This window comes from Chrysochloris asiatica, unplaced genomic scaffold (assembly GCF_000296735.1).
Source record: "Chrysochloris asiatica unplaced genomic scaffold, ChrAsi1.0 scaffold00003, whole genome shotgun sequence".
Lineage (NCBI taxonomy): Eukaryota > Metazoa > Chordata > Mammalia > Afrosoricida > Chrysochloridae > Chrysochloris > Chrysochloris asiatica.
The window spans coordinates 28433458-28452062 of record NW_006408521.1 but is presented as its reverse complement, the minus strand read 5'-3'; the positions used below and the strand labels follow the sequence as shown (position 1 = coordinate 28452062).

Sequence of the window (18605 nt, the reverse complement as noted above, 5' to 3'; positions counted from 1 at the left end):
AGTGGGACAGAGGTAAATAGTGATGCATACTCAACCTTGGAACAACAGGGCTCTGGAATACAGGGATCTAGGTATAGCTTGAAGGGGGTAAATAATACTAAAATCCTTGACTACCTTATGAATATTAGTTTCCCTTTCCTACTATTGTAAAATAGACACTTGAGTGGAATAGAAAGGAATGTTGGGAAACATGACTAGAGAAAACTTGTAAGCTCACCTTTAGCCTATAACTGATTGGAATACCTCAAAGGGGTTCTACAACTTGCCCAGTGAAATAAGCCTCGTGGAAAGCCTTTACAGAGTATAGGACCTTAGGTGGAATCCTGAGTCCCATCCAGAACCTTATGAGGTGGGACATTCCCACTGGGAAGGACAAGCAGACTGGAACAGTTACAGTGACAGAAAATACATCTTCAAAGAAAGATCATCAGGAAAAAAACAAAACAAAAATGTCAGCATGACTGGCTACTACAAGAATAAGCAAGCTGTTTGCCAGGAAGACATCAAGGCTAGCAATCAAGTGCCTTCAGGACAAACTCCCCTCTAAGACTGAAACTCAAAGGGAACACACAAACAAGCATGTAAGCTTGCTCGTGACCACACTGGTCTACTGGTGAGTGGAAGAGGCAGAAACGCAGCAATGAAGAAATGGGCTGAGTTTAACCCCAGTCCATTGAATCCCACTGACCTGGAGATGAGAGCGAGAAGAGGAAGGGCTGGTTGGTCCAAAGTGTGGTGAGACCTGAGGACACTTGAGCCCATAGACAAGGACTTAGCCACAAAGGGCTAGAGCTGAGAGTGAAGCATCCAGCTGACATGAAGTGAGGGGAGATGCACAAGAACACCCAAACTTGCATACAAGTACCCTTTTGACCTAGAGGGCTCGATAATCAGAGCTCAACTACAGGAAGATTGCAAAAAAAAAAAAAAAGGTTAACAAGGGTAAATTGCTTCAATTTGATGAACCTGAGCTATACTCAGAGCGGTAGTTACTCTAAATACCAGTAGAGAGGGAAAGAGTCTTCACATCAAGTATCAATGCTATCCCCTTTGTACGCAGGGTAGATAGGGACAGGCAACTTAGACATTGGCTACCTAAAATGAGGGGGCAATAAAGGCACGAAGTGACTGGCTTTCAAGGTTTCAAGAGGGAGTTTAGCTTAAGAGTAGGGGGGAAAAGAAAGAGTCCCCACTGAATAGCTGTCTTGTCTAAATGGGTCTGGTGAAAAGAGATGGGGATAAGATTCATAAGATTCAATAGTGAATAACTGTTATAATGATTAATTGCGACTGTCACAATTGTAAAGGTAGAAGTTTTGTAACAAAAACAGGGAAGTGGTTAATCTTATAGTGCAGAAACAGAGGACCCTAGGACATCAAGGGAGAAGAGCACAAGCAGAATGTGGGACCTTATCCAAAGCAGCAGCACCAGAGATGGAGGCAGAGATGGGGGCATGGAGAGGGGGCGTGGCTAAGGACTCTAGATTCATGGACTAAGAAGAGAGGGACTAAGTGTTGGTGGCCAGGAAGCAGACTTGCAGAATGTTCCCTTTGGAGATTTAAATTATTATATATGCCTGAGTGGTTTTTTTTTGTTTGTTTTTAAAAAGCTAAAGTGGATAGAGAGAAATACTGTTAACTGATGGTACACGGAGAGGATTATAATCGTTGTAATGAAACAATGTATGATTTGTTGAATGTAAAACTGATGATATGCCCTGTAAACTTTCACTCAATCCACAATAAAAACCTTAAATAAAAAAATAAATACATAAAAACTTTGCTGAAGATAATTTTAAAAAGGTTGTAGCAACTACATCAATGGAAAACTGCCATAAATTCAAGCCAGACTTAGATGAGGATGTGGTACAAGGGAAATAATTTCTGATGTCAGATGGATCTTGGTAGAAAGCAGAGAACACCAGAAAGATGTTTACCTTTGTTTTATTGGCTACACAAAGGTATATGACTTTGTGAATCATAACAAATTGTGGATAACATTACAAAGAATGTGAATTCCAGAACACTTAATTGTTCTCATGTGGTACCTGTGCATGGAGTAAGAGGAATTTGTTCAAACAGAACTGTGGTTTGAAATCAAGTAAGTGTGCATCAAGGTTGTATCCTTTCACCATACTTACTTAATCTGTATGCTGAGCAAATATCTGAGAAACCGGATTATCTGAAGAAAAATGCAGCAGCAGAATTGGAGGAAGATTCATTAACAACCTGTGATATACAGATGAAACGACCTTGCTTGTTGAAAGCAAAGAGGACTTGATAAAGTTTACTGATAAAGATCAATGATTTCAGTCTTCCATATGGACTACACCTCAACATAAAAAAATCCTCACAACTGGACTAATAAGCAACAACATGATAAAAGGAGAAAACACTGAAGTTATCAAAGATTTCATTTTATTTGAATCCAAAATCAACACCCATAGAAGTTGTTGTTGTTGTTAAGTGCCATCGAGTCGGTGCCGACCCATAGCGACCCTGTACAGGGTTTCCGAGGGTGTAAATCCTTACGGGAGTAGAAAGCCTCATCTTTCTCCCGCGGAGCAGCTGGTAGTTTCGAACCGCTGACCTTAAGGTTCGCAGCCCGATTCGTAACCACTACGCTACCAGAGCTCTCAAGAAATCAAATCATATATTATACTGGGCAAATCTGCTGCAAGGGACTTAAGTATTAAAAAGCAAAGATGCTGGCTTGAGGACTAAGATGTCCAAGACCCAAGTCATGATAGTTTCAATTGTCTATGCATACAAAAGCTGGACGGTCAGGAAGGGAAGACCAAAGAATTGATGACCCTGAATTACAGTGCCGAAGAAGAATACTGAATACACCATGGACTGCCAAAACAAACAGATCTGTCCTAGATGACATATAGACAGAATGCTGTTTAGAAGTGAAGAGGGCAAGACTTTGACTCATGTACTTTGGACAAGTTATCAGGATGGACCAGTCCATGTAGAAAGACATCATGCTTGGCAGAAGGTCAGTAAAAAAGAGGAAGACCCTCAATGAGAAGGATTAACACAGTACTGTGGCTACACCAAAGGATTCAAGTATAGAAACAATTGTGAGGATGGTGCAGGGTTAGGAAGTGTTTCATTCTATGGGATACAAAACTGCTACGAGTCAGAACCAACTCAATGGCACCTAACAACAGCAAGGATTATGGGTAACTTTTTAAAAAGTTATTTTACAGCGTGGAAGCAGCACAGACTTGAGAAAGGTACAGAAAAAGTAAAGGGAGTTACTACAAGAACAAGCAAGTTGCTTGCCCAGGAGACATCAAGGCAAGTGGCCAGGTTCCCTCAGAGCAAACCCCCTTTCAAGACAAAGACTCAATGGGAATACACGCTCTGATTGGTGACCACGTTCGTCACCAGTACGAGGAATTAAGGGAAAAACAGCAATGAAGCTGCAAGCTAAGCCTTACAACGTTCAATACACTCCTGTGGCCCCGGGTGGAGACCTGGTTGGCCAACAGTGTGGCAAGACCTGGGGACTCTTGGGCCCAGAGTCAGTGACATAGCCACAGGGGACTAAAGTGGAGAGTGAAATGTCCAGCTGATAAGAAGAGAGGGTATATGCATAAGAACACCCACACTTGCATATAATACCCACTGGCTTCAATGACTGGATGATCAGAGCTCAACTAGAAGAAGAAAGAAGAGGAAAAAAAGAGTAATCTGATACAATTTGATTAACTTAACCTATACCTATGGATGCAGTAGCAAGGATCATTCCCACCCGCTCCATACACAGAGTAGACAGGGATGGGCAACTTGGACATTGGCTACCCAAAAGGGGGGGGGGGGCTACAAAGGCAAGAAGTGACTTGCTTACAAGCTTTCAAGAGGGAACCTAAATCCAGAGGGCATGGAGGAAGGTAGAATCTCTACTAAGTAGTATCCAATGTCTAGGCGGGGCTGATGAAATGAAACATGGATAGGTCTTTTGTGATACAATAGTGAATAATTGTTATTAGGACTGATTGTAAGGATTGGAAATGTAAAGGTAGACCTTTTGTAGCAAGGAGGGGAGTGATTAACTTTGTAGTCTAGGAGCAGAGGTCCCTGGGACCATCAAGGGAGAAGAGCGGAGAGTGGGACCCTACCCAGAGAAACAGTGATGCCTGAGATGGAGGCAGAGACGATGACGTGGAGAGATGGAGCAGCTGGGGACTTTAGACCCAGAGGGGGTGGGGGGGGAGGGAGGAGGCAAGCTTGTAGCGTATACCCTTTGGTTGGCTGATGATGCATCAAGGGGATTGTAACCATGGCAATGAAACAATATACGATAGGATGAATGTAAAACTAATGTTCTTCCATGTAAACTATCACATAATTCACAATAAAACATTAAAAGAAAAAAGTAAAGGGAGGATTAGATTGTTCCTGTCATGGAGGGAAGTTGGTTTAAAGAAAGTCTTCTGCAGGAATTAACATCTGAGCTGGGTTTTTTGTCTTATTTTTTAAGTTTTTATTGCAAATTGAGTGATAGTTTACATGGGAGAAGATTGGTTTTACACTCATCATTTCATTGCAATTATTACAATGCCCTCCATTCATCATCATTCAACAGTATGTGCTTCTATTCCCTGTTTGTTTTATTTGGGGGGATGTACACAAAAACACTCAGGAATATATAATCATTTAAACAACCAAAGGGCACATTCTGCAAGCCTGCTTCCTGGCTGTCAGCACACAGCCTTTCTCTTTCCATTGAGTCTAGAGTCTTCAACTGCTCTATCTCTCCATGTCATCTCTGCCTCCATTTTTGGTGTCGCTCCTTCTCTGGATAGGGTCTATGGGTAACTTTTTAAAATTATTTTTAATATGTCACAGTGAATAAGGGAGCATGGTGGCTTCATGGGATAAGCACTGAACTGCGAACCACAAGGTCGGCAGTTTGAGCTCACTAGCCACTCCATAGGAAAAAGATGACGCTTTCTGATTCAGCAAAGATTTAAAGCCTTGAAAACCCTATACTGGGTTGCTCTGAGTTGGAACCAACTTGACAGTACTTAACAACAACAATATAATTATGAATAACAGATTTTGGGTGAGAGGCAGGTGGCATGCTCCCATATGTACACACAACCTGTTGCTGTTACAAGCTGTCGAGTTGGTTCCAACTCATAGTGACCCTGTACAGGGTTTCCAAGGAGCAGCTGGTGGGTTTGAACTGCCACAGCACCACACCAGGAGTCCACACACAACCTAAGAAGGTAAATCTACAGGGGAAGATTGAAAAGGCATATTTGCATATTATTCTGTTCTGTATTGTTTTTTGGTTTGGAAAAAAAACCAAAACATTGCTTCGTGATACTACAAAAACCAAATTGACGTCTTCTTGGTTGATGCAAGACAGTGTCATGCGAGACAGTGTCATGGTTGTTGTTACATGCTGTTGAGTAATTCAGACCTATAGCAACCCTTTATAGGGCTTCCAAGGAGCAGCTGGTGAGCTTGAACCACCGACCGTGCAGTTCAAACGACTTTGCAGTCTGACGCATTAGCTCACAGTACCACACCATTTATCACAATATGCCCTGATTATCTGCAATCTCTCTTCATCTCCCACCATTTCCCTTATTGCTCCTTGAGAAAAGGGACCCTCTGACTCACCTTTGTATCTTAGCACCTAGCATAGTGTCTGACAGGATGTCAGTGCTTGATGAAGGTTTGTTATGACTGAGTGGGCGACACCTCTGGCCTCCCAAATCTTTTTTCCTAGTAATAAGTTATATATTTTCACACCCATGTCTTCATGTAGGATTCATTCTTCCTGGTATAGCCATCTCACCTTCTCATTAGCAAACACTATTAAAAGCCCTGGACTGCTAATGGAGAGGTCGAGGTTCAAACCCACCAGCTGCTCTGTGGAAAGCCTACGCAGTGTCGCTCCTTGGCACTTAGCAACAATGAACTCTTTAGGACCTAAATGCCACTTTTTCTGTTAGCTCTTTTCCCAAAGAAACCATTATTTCTACCTTTGTGCTCTCTTTGCATTTTATACCTCTATTTAACACACAATGTTTTGTTACATGTCTTTTTCCTTGACTTGACCACAATGTGAATACCTATGACATGTCTGTCTATCTGCCCTAGTACAGAGCTTGTTGCTGTAACTATGTGTTGTTAAGTTCCAATTCATAGTGATTCTGTATGAATTTCCGAGGAGTGGCTGGTGGGTTTGAACCACCGACCTTTTGGTTAGTTCCCCAGGATAACCACAGACCTTTTGGATAGTACCCCAGGACTTATCCTACAGCACCACACCAGGACTCCGTGGAGTAAAACCTCCCTAAATGTTTCATGAAATGAATGAGCAAAGGAGCAGCTAATTTAATTTTTACAAACTCCAAGTTCCCCTGACTGACCTCTGCTTGTGGACATATTCCTAGCTGGTATCCTAAGAACTGTAGAAATTGACACCTATTTCATTCTGGCTGCTAAATCATCAATGGGTCCCGGAGGCCCAAGAGATCCTATACTTGCCAGTCTTAGGGTGAGAGAAAGTCAAGACTCCATACCCTTGTGCCCACCTTTTCCAGGCACAGTTTCTGGACCTATCTCCACTACTAAAGTCCCAAGAACATTTCCGGGTCACTTATAAACATTACAGCTGGCAAGGTCCTCAGAGATAACAGAGGTGGCCCGCCCACTCACCTTCTTTACAGATGAGAAAAGTGAGGTTCAAACAAGTAAAGGAGCCAGCTGAGGAAGGAGCTCCTGATAAATGAATGGTGGAACCAGAGCTAGAACCCAGGACACCAGGCCGCCTTCAGCAACAGAACTCAGAGCAAGGCGAGGTGGTGTCGGGGAAACTAGGGGTGCCCACAGACGTGTGGTCCAGTCACGTCACCTCTCTGGGCCTCAGTTTACTCATCTGAAAATGAGGGACCTGGACCGTCTGACTATCGCGGCGCTATGCCTGACTATGGCATCCCAAGGTTTGACGCCCTTTCCAGAGGCTCCTGGGCGGAGGGCCCGACCCTGAAGGAAAGGACGAGGGTTCTCGGGGGACCTCAAGTTACCGTCCTGCAGCAACGCCGTCTTCTCGGCAGCCCGCAGACTCTCCAACCAGCCCTTCACCGCCATCTTCCCTCGGCCCCGCTGCGCGCCCGACCGATACCATAGTAACCGCTCCGTCGAGGGTCACTTCCGGCTGACCCGGAAGGTGTTCTTGGCAGTTGCCCTTCCCTACCCCCCGCCCTTATTCACTTCGTCCACTCTAATTGGCCTTCCGGTAAGACTTTTCACTCCCGCCCTCCCCGGGGTTACCAGGGAGCCGAATCCAGGGAGGGAGGGGCTCTCGGGGAAGAGTTGGGACTCTCTAGTCCTCTTCTGGCCTCCAGCTGTGAGTCCTGGCCCGTGCCAGCTGCGCACACGGCGAGTACACAACACCTGCTGGGGTCTTCTCCACACCCAGCTGTGAGACCGAGACTCCCCCAATCACGGAGGACGCCCCACACCTGCTCCAGGCGTGCCTCACCTCCTCGCAGCTGTGCCGCTGAGCACCCCACGCTGCCGAGAGGCTAGAGCTCCCGGGACCAGGGCAGGTGCAGGGTGTTCCCTTAACCCCAAAACCTCTTCCCCCCAAATTTTCCTCTGTGGGTCTGTGTCAGAGGTAGAAAAAAAGTGTGTGTGGTTTATGTGCAGGCTTCCTCCAGTCTCCACATCTTGAGACCCCAAGTCCTTCCTAAAGACAGGTTCCATTTTTCAGCCTAACATCCCCTTTGGGGAAAACCTTTTGGAAATGGTGCACTGAATCTGTAGAACAACCCCTCAAAAGCCCTCCACTAGTCCCAATCTTATCTTACTCCCCCTGCCCACATACTCTGACTTTGTGAGTGTGGAGCCAGGCCAAACCACTGAGGTTCAACTGGGTTTTGGGAAACCGCTGGAGACTGAACTGGTCAGTAGAGACCCCCATTTCTGTAGGGAGAGGACTTGGGTAATGTCAATTCAGTATTTCCTTCCACATAGCAGCTGCCCAAGATTAACCCTCAGACAGAGAAGCCAAGACCCAGCCTTACTTCCATGGACTCCAGGGGCATCCTGAAGGCATTTCCCAAGCGCAAGAAAATTCATGCCAATCCATCATCGAAAGCATTTGCAAAGATTTCAAAGCAAGATGGAGAAGAAGCAGGCGGTGAGCTGACCCACTCTCAGACCTCTCATGTGCTTGAGATCTCAACCTTTCTTTTAACCTACATTATAACCATATCCAGAATCAGGTATGGGGCTGACTTGGTCTGCTCAGGGCCTGTGAATCTGTTTGTACCTGCCTTGCGCGATGCTTGGTCCTATGTCTTTGACAGGCCACTTGCTGTGCTATCTTCCATCCCAGCCCCAGACCTTCATCAATCAGAAAATACTCCTTGGTTTCTCAGGAAATGGCCAACTTTGCCCTCCAGGAGGCAACCTTAGAAGGGCCAGGACAGAAATCGTACTTAGATCTTAGGGTTATAAATTGTTTTGCAACCAAATTGACAAGTAGATGACAAAGGCTTTCATAGGACCTGGGGGAATGGAGAAGGTCTGGAGACTGAGTCTATAAAGACAAGAAACATGCCAGCCTTGTGCACACTGATAGGAGGAAATGATCAAAATGAGGTGTTTGAGTTGCACTTCAAAGGAGGGAGAAAAGAGGCATTCATCCATTCATTTATAGGGAACCTACATTCTGACAAGCACTGTTCTCCGTACTAGGTCCTTATAGGAAAGTAATGGTCCAGGAGAACTGTGCTTTCTACTTGAGCTAAGATGTTCAGAAGGCAGACTGTCTACAAGAGAGGAGAAATGACTGCTTGAAGGAGAGGGGACTGTAAAAGGGTTTATTCAAATCATGTCTGAAAGTCATGCCAATAGGCATCTGAATGTCCCCTCCACAGAGTGGCTGAGATCCCTGCGGGCTCATGTTGTGCCCACTGGCATTGGGCGAGCCCGGGCCGAACTCTTTGAGAAGCAGATTGTCCAGCATGGTGGCCAGATATGCCCTGCCCAGGCCCCAGGGGTCACTCACATTGTGGTGGATGAAGACATGGACTGTGAACGGGCTCTTCGTCTCCTTAAACTATCCTGGCTGCCCCCAGGTGCCCAACTGGTAAAGTCAGCCTGGCTGAGCTTGTGCCTTCAGGAGAAAAGGCTGGTGGACACAGCAGGATTCAGCATATTCATCCCCAACAGGTGGGCTGGTCCCAGCCTTTCTTCAGATATTTTCTGGCAACATTTTGAGCTCTGGGATTTAAAAAAATAACTCTTACTGTCTTGATTGGAGACATTGGGAAGTCAAGATGTCAGAGAGAAGGATGGGGGCAGAGGTAAGATAAGACCTCTCATCACCATTCCCCTAGGTACCTGGACCAACCACAGCTCAGCAAAGCCAACCAAGATTCTTCTGCTCATCCTGGTTCCCGTGAGGCTCAGCTCGAGACAGTCCTCTCTCCTCCTTCCACCAGACCTAGATCTCTTTTCCAGAAGGCAGAAGAGGCACCAAGTACCCAAGCCCAGGTCAGGAACTTCCCAGCCTCCATGGCTCCCTCCTCACCAGCAACCAAATTATTTAAAGGATGACTTGGTGATGGTTTACAAAGTCTGAGAGAGGAAGGCTCGCTCTACTGTGAACATTTATCCCTCCTCTATCGTCAGTCCACATCCACCACATACCATGGGGATCCTGGGGCTGGACACTGGGGGATGCCAAGTAGAATCTAGCCCCACACTCAGATGTGATCCAGAAGGCCTAGCCTCATTATTACTAGGAGATTCAACCCCTACCTCCAAGGAGTCCTCTTTATTATTGTCGCTTCTTTCCTATCTCAAGCCCGGCACTGATGATGAAACCAGTGATGGAGAAGAGACCCAGGTTAGCAAAGCCGATCTGGAAGCCCTGATCAGTGGCCGCTACCCCTTTCCCCTGGAGGAAGATGGTGAGCCCAGTCCAGTCCCTGAGGCCCTGGGTAAATGGGTCTGTGCACAGCCTTCAAGCCAGAAGGCGGTCAACCACAACCCCCACATCACAGAGAAGTTGGAAGTGCTGGCCAAAGCCTACAGTGTTCAAGGAGACAAGTGGAGGGCCCTGGGTTATGCCAGGGCCATCAGTGCCCTGAAGAGCTTCCATAAGCCTGTCACCTCTTACCAGGTACCTAGGACAAGAGCAAGATTAAGGGTCTTCTCTTTACTGATCAGGGCTTGGTGGCAGCAACAGTCACAAGTGGGGATCAGTCAGGTGTAGTGGTTCACATTGTATGTCTGGTATTTGCACAAAAGAAAAAAAAGATTGATGAAAGCAGATTGGCAAAATCTTGATAAACGTTGAATCTGGGTGATAGGTCCTTGGGGGTTTGTTATACTATGTGTTTAGACTCTGGAAGCCACCAAGCCTGGATTTGAATTTTGCTTATCTTCATCCACTAGCTGTGTGACTTTAGGCAATTTGAACATCAGTTACCTCATTAGTAATAAGGGCCTAGGAATAGGAGCTAATTCATAGTAAGGTTATGAGGCTTAAATGAGAGGATCTCTGTAAAGCACTTTAGTACAGGACTGATGCACAGTTGTTGTTGATAAGTGTTGTCAAGTCAGCTCTGACTCATAGTGACCCTGTGCACAACAGGATGAAACACTGCCTGGTCCTATGCCATCCTCTCAACCCTCAATAAATGTCAGCGGTTGATGTGATGATGACAGTCACTACTGGAACCATCATTTCTCCATTGCCTATTGCTGGCCTCCATTCCTCTGGGAATCAAGAGACAGATTACCCAGCCCCCATTCAATCCAAAATCTACTTCTTAAACTGGGTCCCAAATTAACATGCCATGCAATCGCCAACCAGCCAGGCTGGCCTTTTTGTAGACTTCTGCTAAAGAAGGGAACTTCCAGCCTGCTGGCTCTGCATCTCCTGTCTTCTCATTCTTCTTTCTTGCCTTGGTCCACTTCTCTAGGAGGCCTGCAATATCCCAGGGATTGGGAAGCGCATGGCTGAGAAGGTGGTAGAGATCCTGGAGAGTGGGCATCTGCGGAAGCTGGACCATATCAGCGAGAACGTGCCTGTCTTAGAGCTCTTCTCCAACATCTGGGGAGCAGGAACCAAGACCGCCCACATGTGGTACCAGCAGGTCACACGCCAGCCTAGCTTCAACTTCAGTTTCCTGTGTCATAGAGCCCCTGTCCCAGCGTCCCTACACCTGTGTTCTGATGGCAACAGCCCAATGATAGGAAGACCACTTTTCAAGGGTTGTTGTTATTGTTAAGTGCCTTTGAATCAGTTCTGACTCAAAGAGACCCTTTTATAGGGGTTTCCGAGGAGCGGCTGGTGAGCTTGAACTGCCAACCTCTGGTTCAAATGGTATCAGTGTTCATAGAGACGCCTCCTGATTCCCAGAATAGCCCTTTTTTTGGTATCCTTGAAGCATCAATCTGTGGTGTAGGTTTCTCAGCCCCCCTGAAGAGACTGGGCTGGGGTTGCGTGGCCACAGCAGTGGCTCCCAAACCTAGCTCAGAGTCATCTGGGAGTCTGATAACAATGGGAGGCCCAGGCCCTGACAGAAGGACTCAAGCTAAGATGAAGCCTGTGAGCCAGTATTTTAGGACTGTAGCCTGTCTTCAATGCCTCCTGCCCTTCCAAAGTCACACTGATTACAAACCAGGCTCCTGCTGGGACTGGTCCTGCTTTGGGCCTTCCTTGGAGTTGGATATGTGTATGTGTGTCCGGACCGGGGGTATAGGGGGTGTAGAAAGGAAGCCTCTGTGTATGTGTTCACTCCCTGCCTCATCATTGGTCTTGAATGCTCAGAGCCTCCCCATCTGGCTTCTTTCTCCAGGGCTTCCGGAGCCTGGAAGACATCCGCAGCCAGGCTTCCCTGACCACCCAACAGGCCATCGGCCTGAAGCATTATGATGATTTCCTGGAACGCATTCCCAGGGAGGAGGCAACAGAGATCCAGCAAATAGTAAGCAGGCATCCCAGCACAGAGAGGAAAACCAGGCTCTGCTAGAAAGTCAGGACCTGGCTTGAAGCCAAAAACCCTGGATGCCTCAGCTGAGGAGCCCAGCAGGCAGAAGAGGCTGTGGGTCAACAGAGGCTGGGACCAGTGGGGAAAGAGCAAGGAGGAGGTGGGCAACTTCCGGAGGGCAGTTGTAACACCTGCTTTCTCTGGATTAGGGTTCTCTAGAGTCAGCAGAGTTAGGATTGGGTTAGATGGTAAGCATAGTTGTTCCGATTGGGTTATTAGGACAAGATTGGACGCAGATTTTGCTCAGAATTGCTTGAGGGTATTTGGGACTAATGGCGTTGTGGGCTAATGCGTCAGACCACAAAGTTGTTTCAACTGCAATGTCAGTGGTTCAAGCTCACCAACTACTCCTTGGAAACCCTATACAGGGTCACTATGGGTCGGAATTGACTAGATGGCACTTAACAAAAACAACAACAAGCTATATTAGGATCGACTAGGACAGAGGCTCTGAATTTTGTTTTGGGTCACAAGTTCCTTAGAAAACTTAGTGAATTCGATGGACTCTTTCCTGCCAAGAATACACAAGTAGGTGAAGGTTCAGTTCTCTTTCCAGGAGGAAGCCCTCCCAGCGCTAAATGCCTATACTTCCATAGAGTTAGGTTTGGAGCTAGATCAATGATTACATTAAGATTAGTCCCAAATTAGGATGAAGGCTTTATTAGCATTGGTTGCTTTTGATTTAAAATTTGTGGTTGTCTTAGAAATAAGGTTTGGCCAAGATTTGGATCTTATTTGGAGTTGGGTTAAGGATTTGATAATTGTCGTTAAGTGCCATCTAGTTAATTTCAACTCATGGCAACCCTGTATAAGGTTTCCAAGAAGCAGCTGATGGATTTGAACCATCTACCTTGCAGTTAGCAGGCCCCTGCTTATCCTATGGTACCACACTAGGACATGCTATTATTGTTAAGTGCTGTCAAGTTGGTTTGGACTTATAGCAACCCTGTATAGGGTTTTGGAAGAGCAGCTAGTGGATTTGAATTGCCAACCTTGTGGTTAGTAGTCCAGTGCTTATCCTACAGCGCCACACCAGGACTCCAGCTCAGGTGAAAGCTAGATTTGAGGGAGGCTGGGAGACATTTGGCACTGACTGTGCTGGCAGCTCCACTGGCTTCAGGTTAGGGGCTGGATGCTACAGGTAAGCTTGCTCACTCAGGTCTAGGATTTGGATGGTTCTGTTCAGTTGAAATCAGATGGTACAGGGCTGAGGCTGATGCAGGATAGATGCTCAGCCTTGGTGTTAGTGATGATACCACGTCACTGTCACTCAGCCATGGTTTCCAGTCACAGAGAATGCCCCAGCCAGCCCCCAGCCCATTAGAATAGAGTGGCTTCCCACCTGACCTCCTGCATGTCAGGGCTCCAGGTTTAGGAGTTTTCTCTTGGGAGGCTCTAGACATGAGTGAAGGGATTAGCAGAATCCCCATGTCAGGAGAATTGAGGTGTCCTGGCAGTGGGCATCCAGGGCCCCAGGAATCTTAGTGTCTGGGGCAGAGGCAGAGTGACCACCTGCATATGAAAGACCTCAGTGTCTCTAGGGTAGAGGCTAATGGGCTTATCACCCCTGAACTGACAACTCTGTTAGCCTCTTATTTCCTCTCCCTAGAGTCTTCCAAGTCAAGATGTGAGCAGTGGCCCTCTGTGGTGGCTTGCTTTGCTTGTTTTCATTCCTTTTACACAGGTGCAGTTAGGTGTCTGCTGCATTTCCCCAGGCTTGGGCCCAGGACACCCTGCCTGCCACCTGCTCAGGCCTCAAGCCCACTTACACCTTCTTCCTCCAGCTCCACACCCATAGATACCTGGGGCTGTGGTGTCCTGGTGCCCACCCCCTTGTCCTGAGTGGAATTTCACTGGCAGTGAAAGATCTGTGCCCTACCTCAAAATTGAGGAACTTTCTCCCCTCAGGCCTTCCTCCTGTGGGGTCCTCACTTTTCTTCCTTTTCTGTCCTAGTGAAGCTAGAGAAAGCTGCTCTTCAGGGCAGATGTTCTGGCCTCTTTCCCTGGAGCTTATTCCCTCAGCCTGGTATCTATATGCAGGGATGGGCCCTGGGTCAGGGTAGGTCCTCTTGCTGCCTCTAGAGAGGAGTCCCTTACAGGGCGTGAAGTTCACGAGCTCTTTGCTACTCTTCCCCAGGTCCAGGAATCGGCCCTAGCCCTCAACCCCGGGCTGCTGTGTGTGGCATGTGGTTCCTACCGACGGGGGAAGGCCACCTGTGGTGATGTGGATGTGCTAGTCACTCACCCAGATGGCTGGTCCCACCAGGGCATCTTCAGTCACCTCCTTGACAGCCTCCGGCAAAGAGGTATGTATCTTGGCTGGACAGGTTGATACTGGCAGGGCAGGACTGGGCGGCTCCGGCAGCAGGGGAGGGTGCTTCATAACAAGGCCAAAGCTACTTCCACACGACTGAGCAGTAGTCAACGCTAACGTGCCACCCTTTGCGGGCTGGGGAGGAATTACCATTTGTGTTTTACACAGAGGAGGCCAGTCATCCAGCAAATCAGTGGGTGAGCTGGGGAGAGAGAAGCCAGGGATGATTAGGGGTGACCTGGGAGGACAGGACAGCTGAGGGCCTGCTCCCCTGCCCTCCCAGCAGCCCCCTGTGCTATGTAGGGTTCCTGACAGATGACTTGGTGAGTCAGGAGAAAAATGGCCAGCAGCAGAAGTATTTGGGCGTGTGCCGGCTCCCAGGACCCAGACGGCGGCACCGGCGGCTGGACATCATCATCGTGCCCTATGATGAGTTTGCCTGTGCTCTTCTCTACTTCACCGGCTCTGCCCACTTCAACCGCTCCATGCGGGCACTGGCCAAGACCAAGGGCATGAGCTTATCAGAGCATGCGCTCAGCACAGCCGTGATCCGGAACACTCAGGGCTTCAAGGTAGGGCCTGGCCGGGTGCTGCCCACCCCATCGGAGAAGGATGTCTTCAGGCTCCTGGGCCTCCCCTATCGAGAACCTGCTGAGCGGGACTGGTGACAGTGGCTGGGTACCACCCCTCCCCAGATGGCCATCTAGTGTCCCCTACCACTTCCAACTTTGAGCTTCCAGCGAGTCCTCAGCAAGCTCCCAGATCCTGGGGTCCACTAGCCCCTTCCCAGGCTTCAAGTCTTTCTACGGGACCACTGGCCCTGGTGGAGTTTTGCATATAAGTGGCTGGTTTGTAGCCCAGCTTCCTGTGCTAATGACCCAAGAATCCCCTCCCCCTCTGCCCTGGAGGGGACCTAGTTGTTGGGGGGTGGGAGAGAGTCTGCAGGCAGGGAGGCAAGTATCTGTCCCCACATCATCCAGGACCTTTTGGAGTAGGAAAACGAACAGTTCCACATGTACTTTCTTGACCCACCCACTTCCTATGCAGCTGGAGGTGCTGGGAAGGGAGTTCCCAGGCTCCGTGAGGACCACATTGGAAGGCCGAGGGGCCCAGTAAAGTGAATCTGACATTCAACCTGCCTGGTGTCTGTGAGTTGCCCTGCCTGTCCTCTTCCTGTCAGGCAGACGGACGTGAGTCTAGAAGGGCTGCACGAACTGCCCTTCCAACAGGCCAGGCCTGAGCTGGCTCATTAGCTCAGAAGGGGGCAGGGATGACTGTCACCAGGAGAATTCTGGGTGCAGTAGTTTCTGTGAGGCTGGCCCTAAACGAGGCTATCAGGCATGAGCAAATTGATAGCTCATGGACAGTAGTTACTTGGTGCCCTGTGTGCTGCTGGCAGGGCTGGGGCAGGCAAGCAGAGACATGTTTGAGAGGGGTAAGCAGGCTCTGCAGGGACAGTTAAGGGAGCAGCTTTAGACAAGATGGGGGTGATAGAGGACTGATTCGTGCCCAAGGGCCTAGCTTGGTAGCAGTAGCAAGACGAGCCAGTGGAATCAAGGCTAAGCCTTGTGGGTCTGGGAGCGCTTGGTGGGAGGAGTTGAGGGATGCCAAGTGTGAAGGATAATGAGCACAGGGGCAGGGGAGAAGGCAGAGGTCAGGAGAAGGGGTGAAGGAACCTGGAGAAGAGGGCGAGAGGGGCTCAGACCACACAGATGGGCTCAGACTTGGTGCTGGTGTGGTACTGGTGGGACTGGAGCCTGTCAGGAACTTGCAGGGCCCGGCACTGGTCTATGCTTGGTCTCAACCAGACCTGAAGTCTAAGCCAATGGGCCTTGTCTGCGTGGAGCCTGCTGGGGAAGGAACCAAAAGTCCATGGAGTCTGGGGCCCCTTGTACAACTTAGTGCTCACCAGGAAGAGGACCACATCAAAGACCCAAAAGTCTTCGTAGGGGCACCCTCTCCCTCTGGTACTTCTCTTTGGGAGGATAGGAGAGGAGCAGGGGAGCTCCTGGGCCCCCAGGATGACAGCTATTTTCCACCCCTCCTTAAGAGCTCTGAAAGGAGCCCTGGTGGCACAGTGGATTAAATATTGAACTGCTTAATCCAGAACTTGATTGGAACTTAATTCAACAACATTTTAGGAGGTTGTGGAATAATATCCACTTGTCTGTGGATATTCATCAGCTACATGCTCAAATTTCTGATATAAGTAATTCTCAAGTTGACCACTGAGTGGCTACTAATTTGCTACTCCTGCTAGAGATCAAGATCCCCTAAGAACTTGATTGAACCTCAGCATAGTGATCCTGCTTGGTCACCTTAGAGCCGGTGGTGGTCTGGCAACGTCTTGCGTATGGGGTCCCCAGCCGGTCTCCTCCCTCCCTGCCTTCTTCGGATGGCGGCTGTTTATGTTGGACTTGTGGCCAGAGACGGGTAAGGATCACGTGGAACCTCGGCAACCTAAGACAGAGCCATTGCCATGCTGCAATGAGTTTTGATGACGGGTAAGACTGAGGAATTCGCACTGACCGCCTAAGACAGGCAGCGTCCCTTAAACAAATAATAAATAAGGGGAATCTGATGCAGACCGTGCAGACCCAGTCGGGAGTTCAAGGCCCTGTGGGCCCAAGCGTTGCTGACCGTCCAAACCATAGGCTCTGAGGCAGACTTCAGCCACCTAGCAGACTAGCAGACATAGCAAACTGTCCCTCATCTGATTATTCAGTAAATTCCAAAAAGGCAAGTTCCCCTCCCTACCCCCCCCCCAAAAAAAAAAAAAAGCTGAAGCGGATAGATAGAAACACTGTTATTTGGTGATATATGGAGGGGATTATAATCAATGTAATGAAACAAGTTATATGAATGGTTGAATGTGAAACTGATGATGGGCCCTGTAAACTTTCACTCAATCCACAATAAAAACCTTTAAAAAAAAAAAATATTGAACTGCTAACCAAAAGGTGATTCAAACCCACCAGTCCCTCCATGGGAAGAAGACGAGGCTGTCTGCTCCTGTATTATTTACAGTCTTGGAAACCCTAAGGACGAGTTCTATGCTGTCAGATAGGATCACTCTGAGTCAGAATACACTCATTTTGAGTGAGTTTAGTTTGGGTTTGGTAAGCACCCTGTCAGTTCCATTCTCGGTACCTGCCATTGGCTCCAGCTGGAGTCAGGGTAAACAAGTTCAAATACTGCTGTGTCCATGCCCAAGTGTGGACATTGCTTCCTACTTCAGTATCCGGCTGCTCAGCAGCCTCCAGGTGCTGAGGAACAGGGCCTCTGGGGTCAGGAGAAGAGCAGACCAGTGTTAACTTAGGGCTTGCCAGGTGCTTGGCCAAATCAGCCCCTTCCTACACACAAGAAGTTATCAGAACCACAGGGAGTAGGTGTAGATTTGTTTGTGTGAAGCTAGGGAACTGACCCTCATTCCTGTCATCCACATCCCCATCTGCTTTAGCCCAAGACTCACAGTTTAGGGGACTGCCTTCAAACTACAGGCTCCTTGTCCCACCTCCTGATAAGGGGGACAGGAAATCATGGGATAAAGAGAAAAAATGCCCACACCTCCAGAGACCCCTCCTGTGGTGATATCGTATTTGCTGCTCAGTCTGATAGGAGCCCAGGTGAAAAGCTTCTGAGATAAAGGAGCTGGTGGAGGGATTTCTGCAGCTTAGGACAAGGATGTGGGCAGGGGGAGCTCTGAGTCTAAACTGAGCAAGGAGCGTGGGTGTTCCTGGGTCGGGACCTGGTTCCTGGGTAGGCTTCCAGCTTGGATTTCACAGTCCTGGTGGGTTCTGGAGTCTTATCCAGCCATTGGGTATCTCACATACCTACCACCTGGCCCCGAAGAGGAGAGGGACCCCACAAGCCTGCTTCCTGCCCCTCTAATGTCTTGTCTCTGAACCAGGGTTGTCCCTAGCCAAACTCCACATGTGGTAGGCAGAATCACCAGCTGCTCCTTGGAAACCCTATACAGGGTCGTTATATAGGGTTGGAATCAACTCGCCAGCACTTCACAACAACAGCAACAAAGATGGCCACCTTGGAAACCCTATGAAGGGTCACTATGAGTTGGAACTGACTTGATGTCCATGTCCTAATCCCCAACCCCAGCAAGCATGCTACTTTATAGGTTAATAACATGAACGAGATTTTTCTGGATTACTCAGAGCTCAGTCTAAGCACACATCCTTAAGAGTAGAGAACTGTCCTTGACTATAATTAGACATGAAGAAAGGTCATAGAAA

General features: G+C 48.2%; 2 protein-coding genes across 3 annotated transcripts in view; one reads left to right on the top strand and one right to left on the bottom strand.

The window, feature by feature from the left end:
- DPCD (deleted in primary ciliary dyskinesia homolog (mouse)) overlaps window positions 1-7954 on the bottom strand; it is a 41370-nt gene extending 33416 nt beyond the window's left edge. Inside the window, 5 exon segments of the mRNA XM_006878288.1 lie at window positions 7056-7170; window positions 7173-7221; window positions 7303-7384; window positions 7387-7545; window positions 7891-7954. Of these exon segments, the coding sequence (XP_006878350.1) occupies window positions 7056-7170; window positions 7173-7221; window positions 7303-7384; window positions 7387-7545; window positions 7891-7954 (469 nt within the window).
- Window positions 7955-7997: 43 nt separating this feature from the next.
- On the top strand, window positions 7998-15034 carry POLL (polymerase (DNA directed), lambda). 2 transcript variants are annotated; one of them, XM_006831263.1, is made up of 8 exons: window positions 7998-8173; window positions 8916-9210; window positions 9378-9534; window positions 9848-10165; window positions 10971-11144; window positions 11850-11978; window positions 14179-14347; window positions 14659-15034. In XM_006831263.1, exons 1-8 carry the CDS (start codon window positions 8062-8064, stop codon window positions 15021-15023), a joined length of 1719 nt encoding a protein of 572 aa, XP_006831326.1. In that variant the 5' UTR covers window positions 7998-8061; the 3' UTR covers window positions 15024-15034. The 2 variants fall into 2 exon arrangements, with proteins under 2 accessions (XP_006831326.1, XP_006831327.1); XM_006831264.1 differs by having other exon boundaries at window positions 8062-8173; window positions 9848-9889.
- The last annotated feature ends 3571 nt before the right edge of the window (window positions 15035-18605 follow it).

What these genes read in the sequence shown, in the direction of transcription:
- POLL (XM_006831263.1), top strand. Translation starts at nt 8,062, where the DNA reads ATGGACTCCAGGGGCATCCTGAAGGCATTTCCCAAGCGCAAGAAAATT. An exon ending in AGATGGAGAAGAAGCAGGCG is followed by an intron (nt 8,174 to 8,915) that starts GTGAGCTGACCC and finishes TCCCCTCCACAG; the next exon opens with AGTGGCTGAGATCCCTGCGG. An exon ending in AGCATATTCATCCCCAACAG is followed by an intron (nt 9,211 to 9,377) that starts GTGGGCTGGTCC and finishes CCATTCCCCTAG; the next exon opens with GTACCTGGACCAACCACAGC.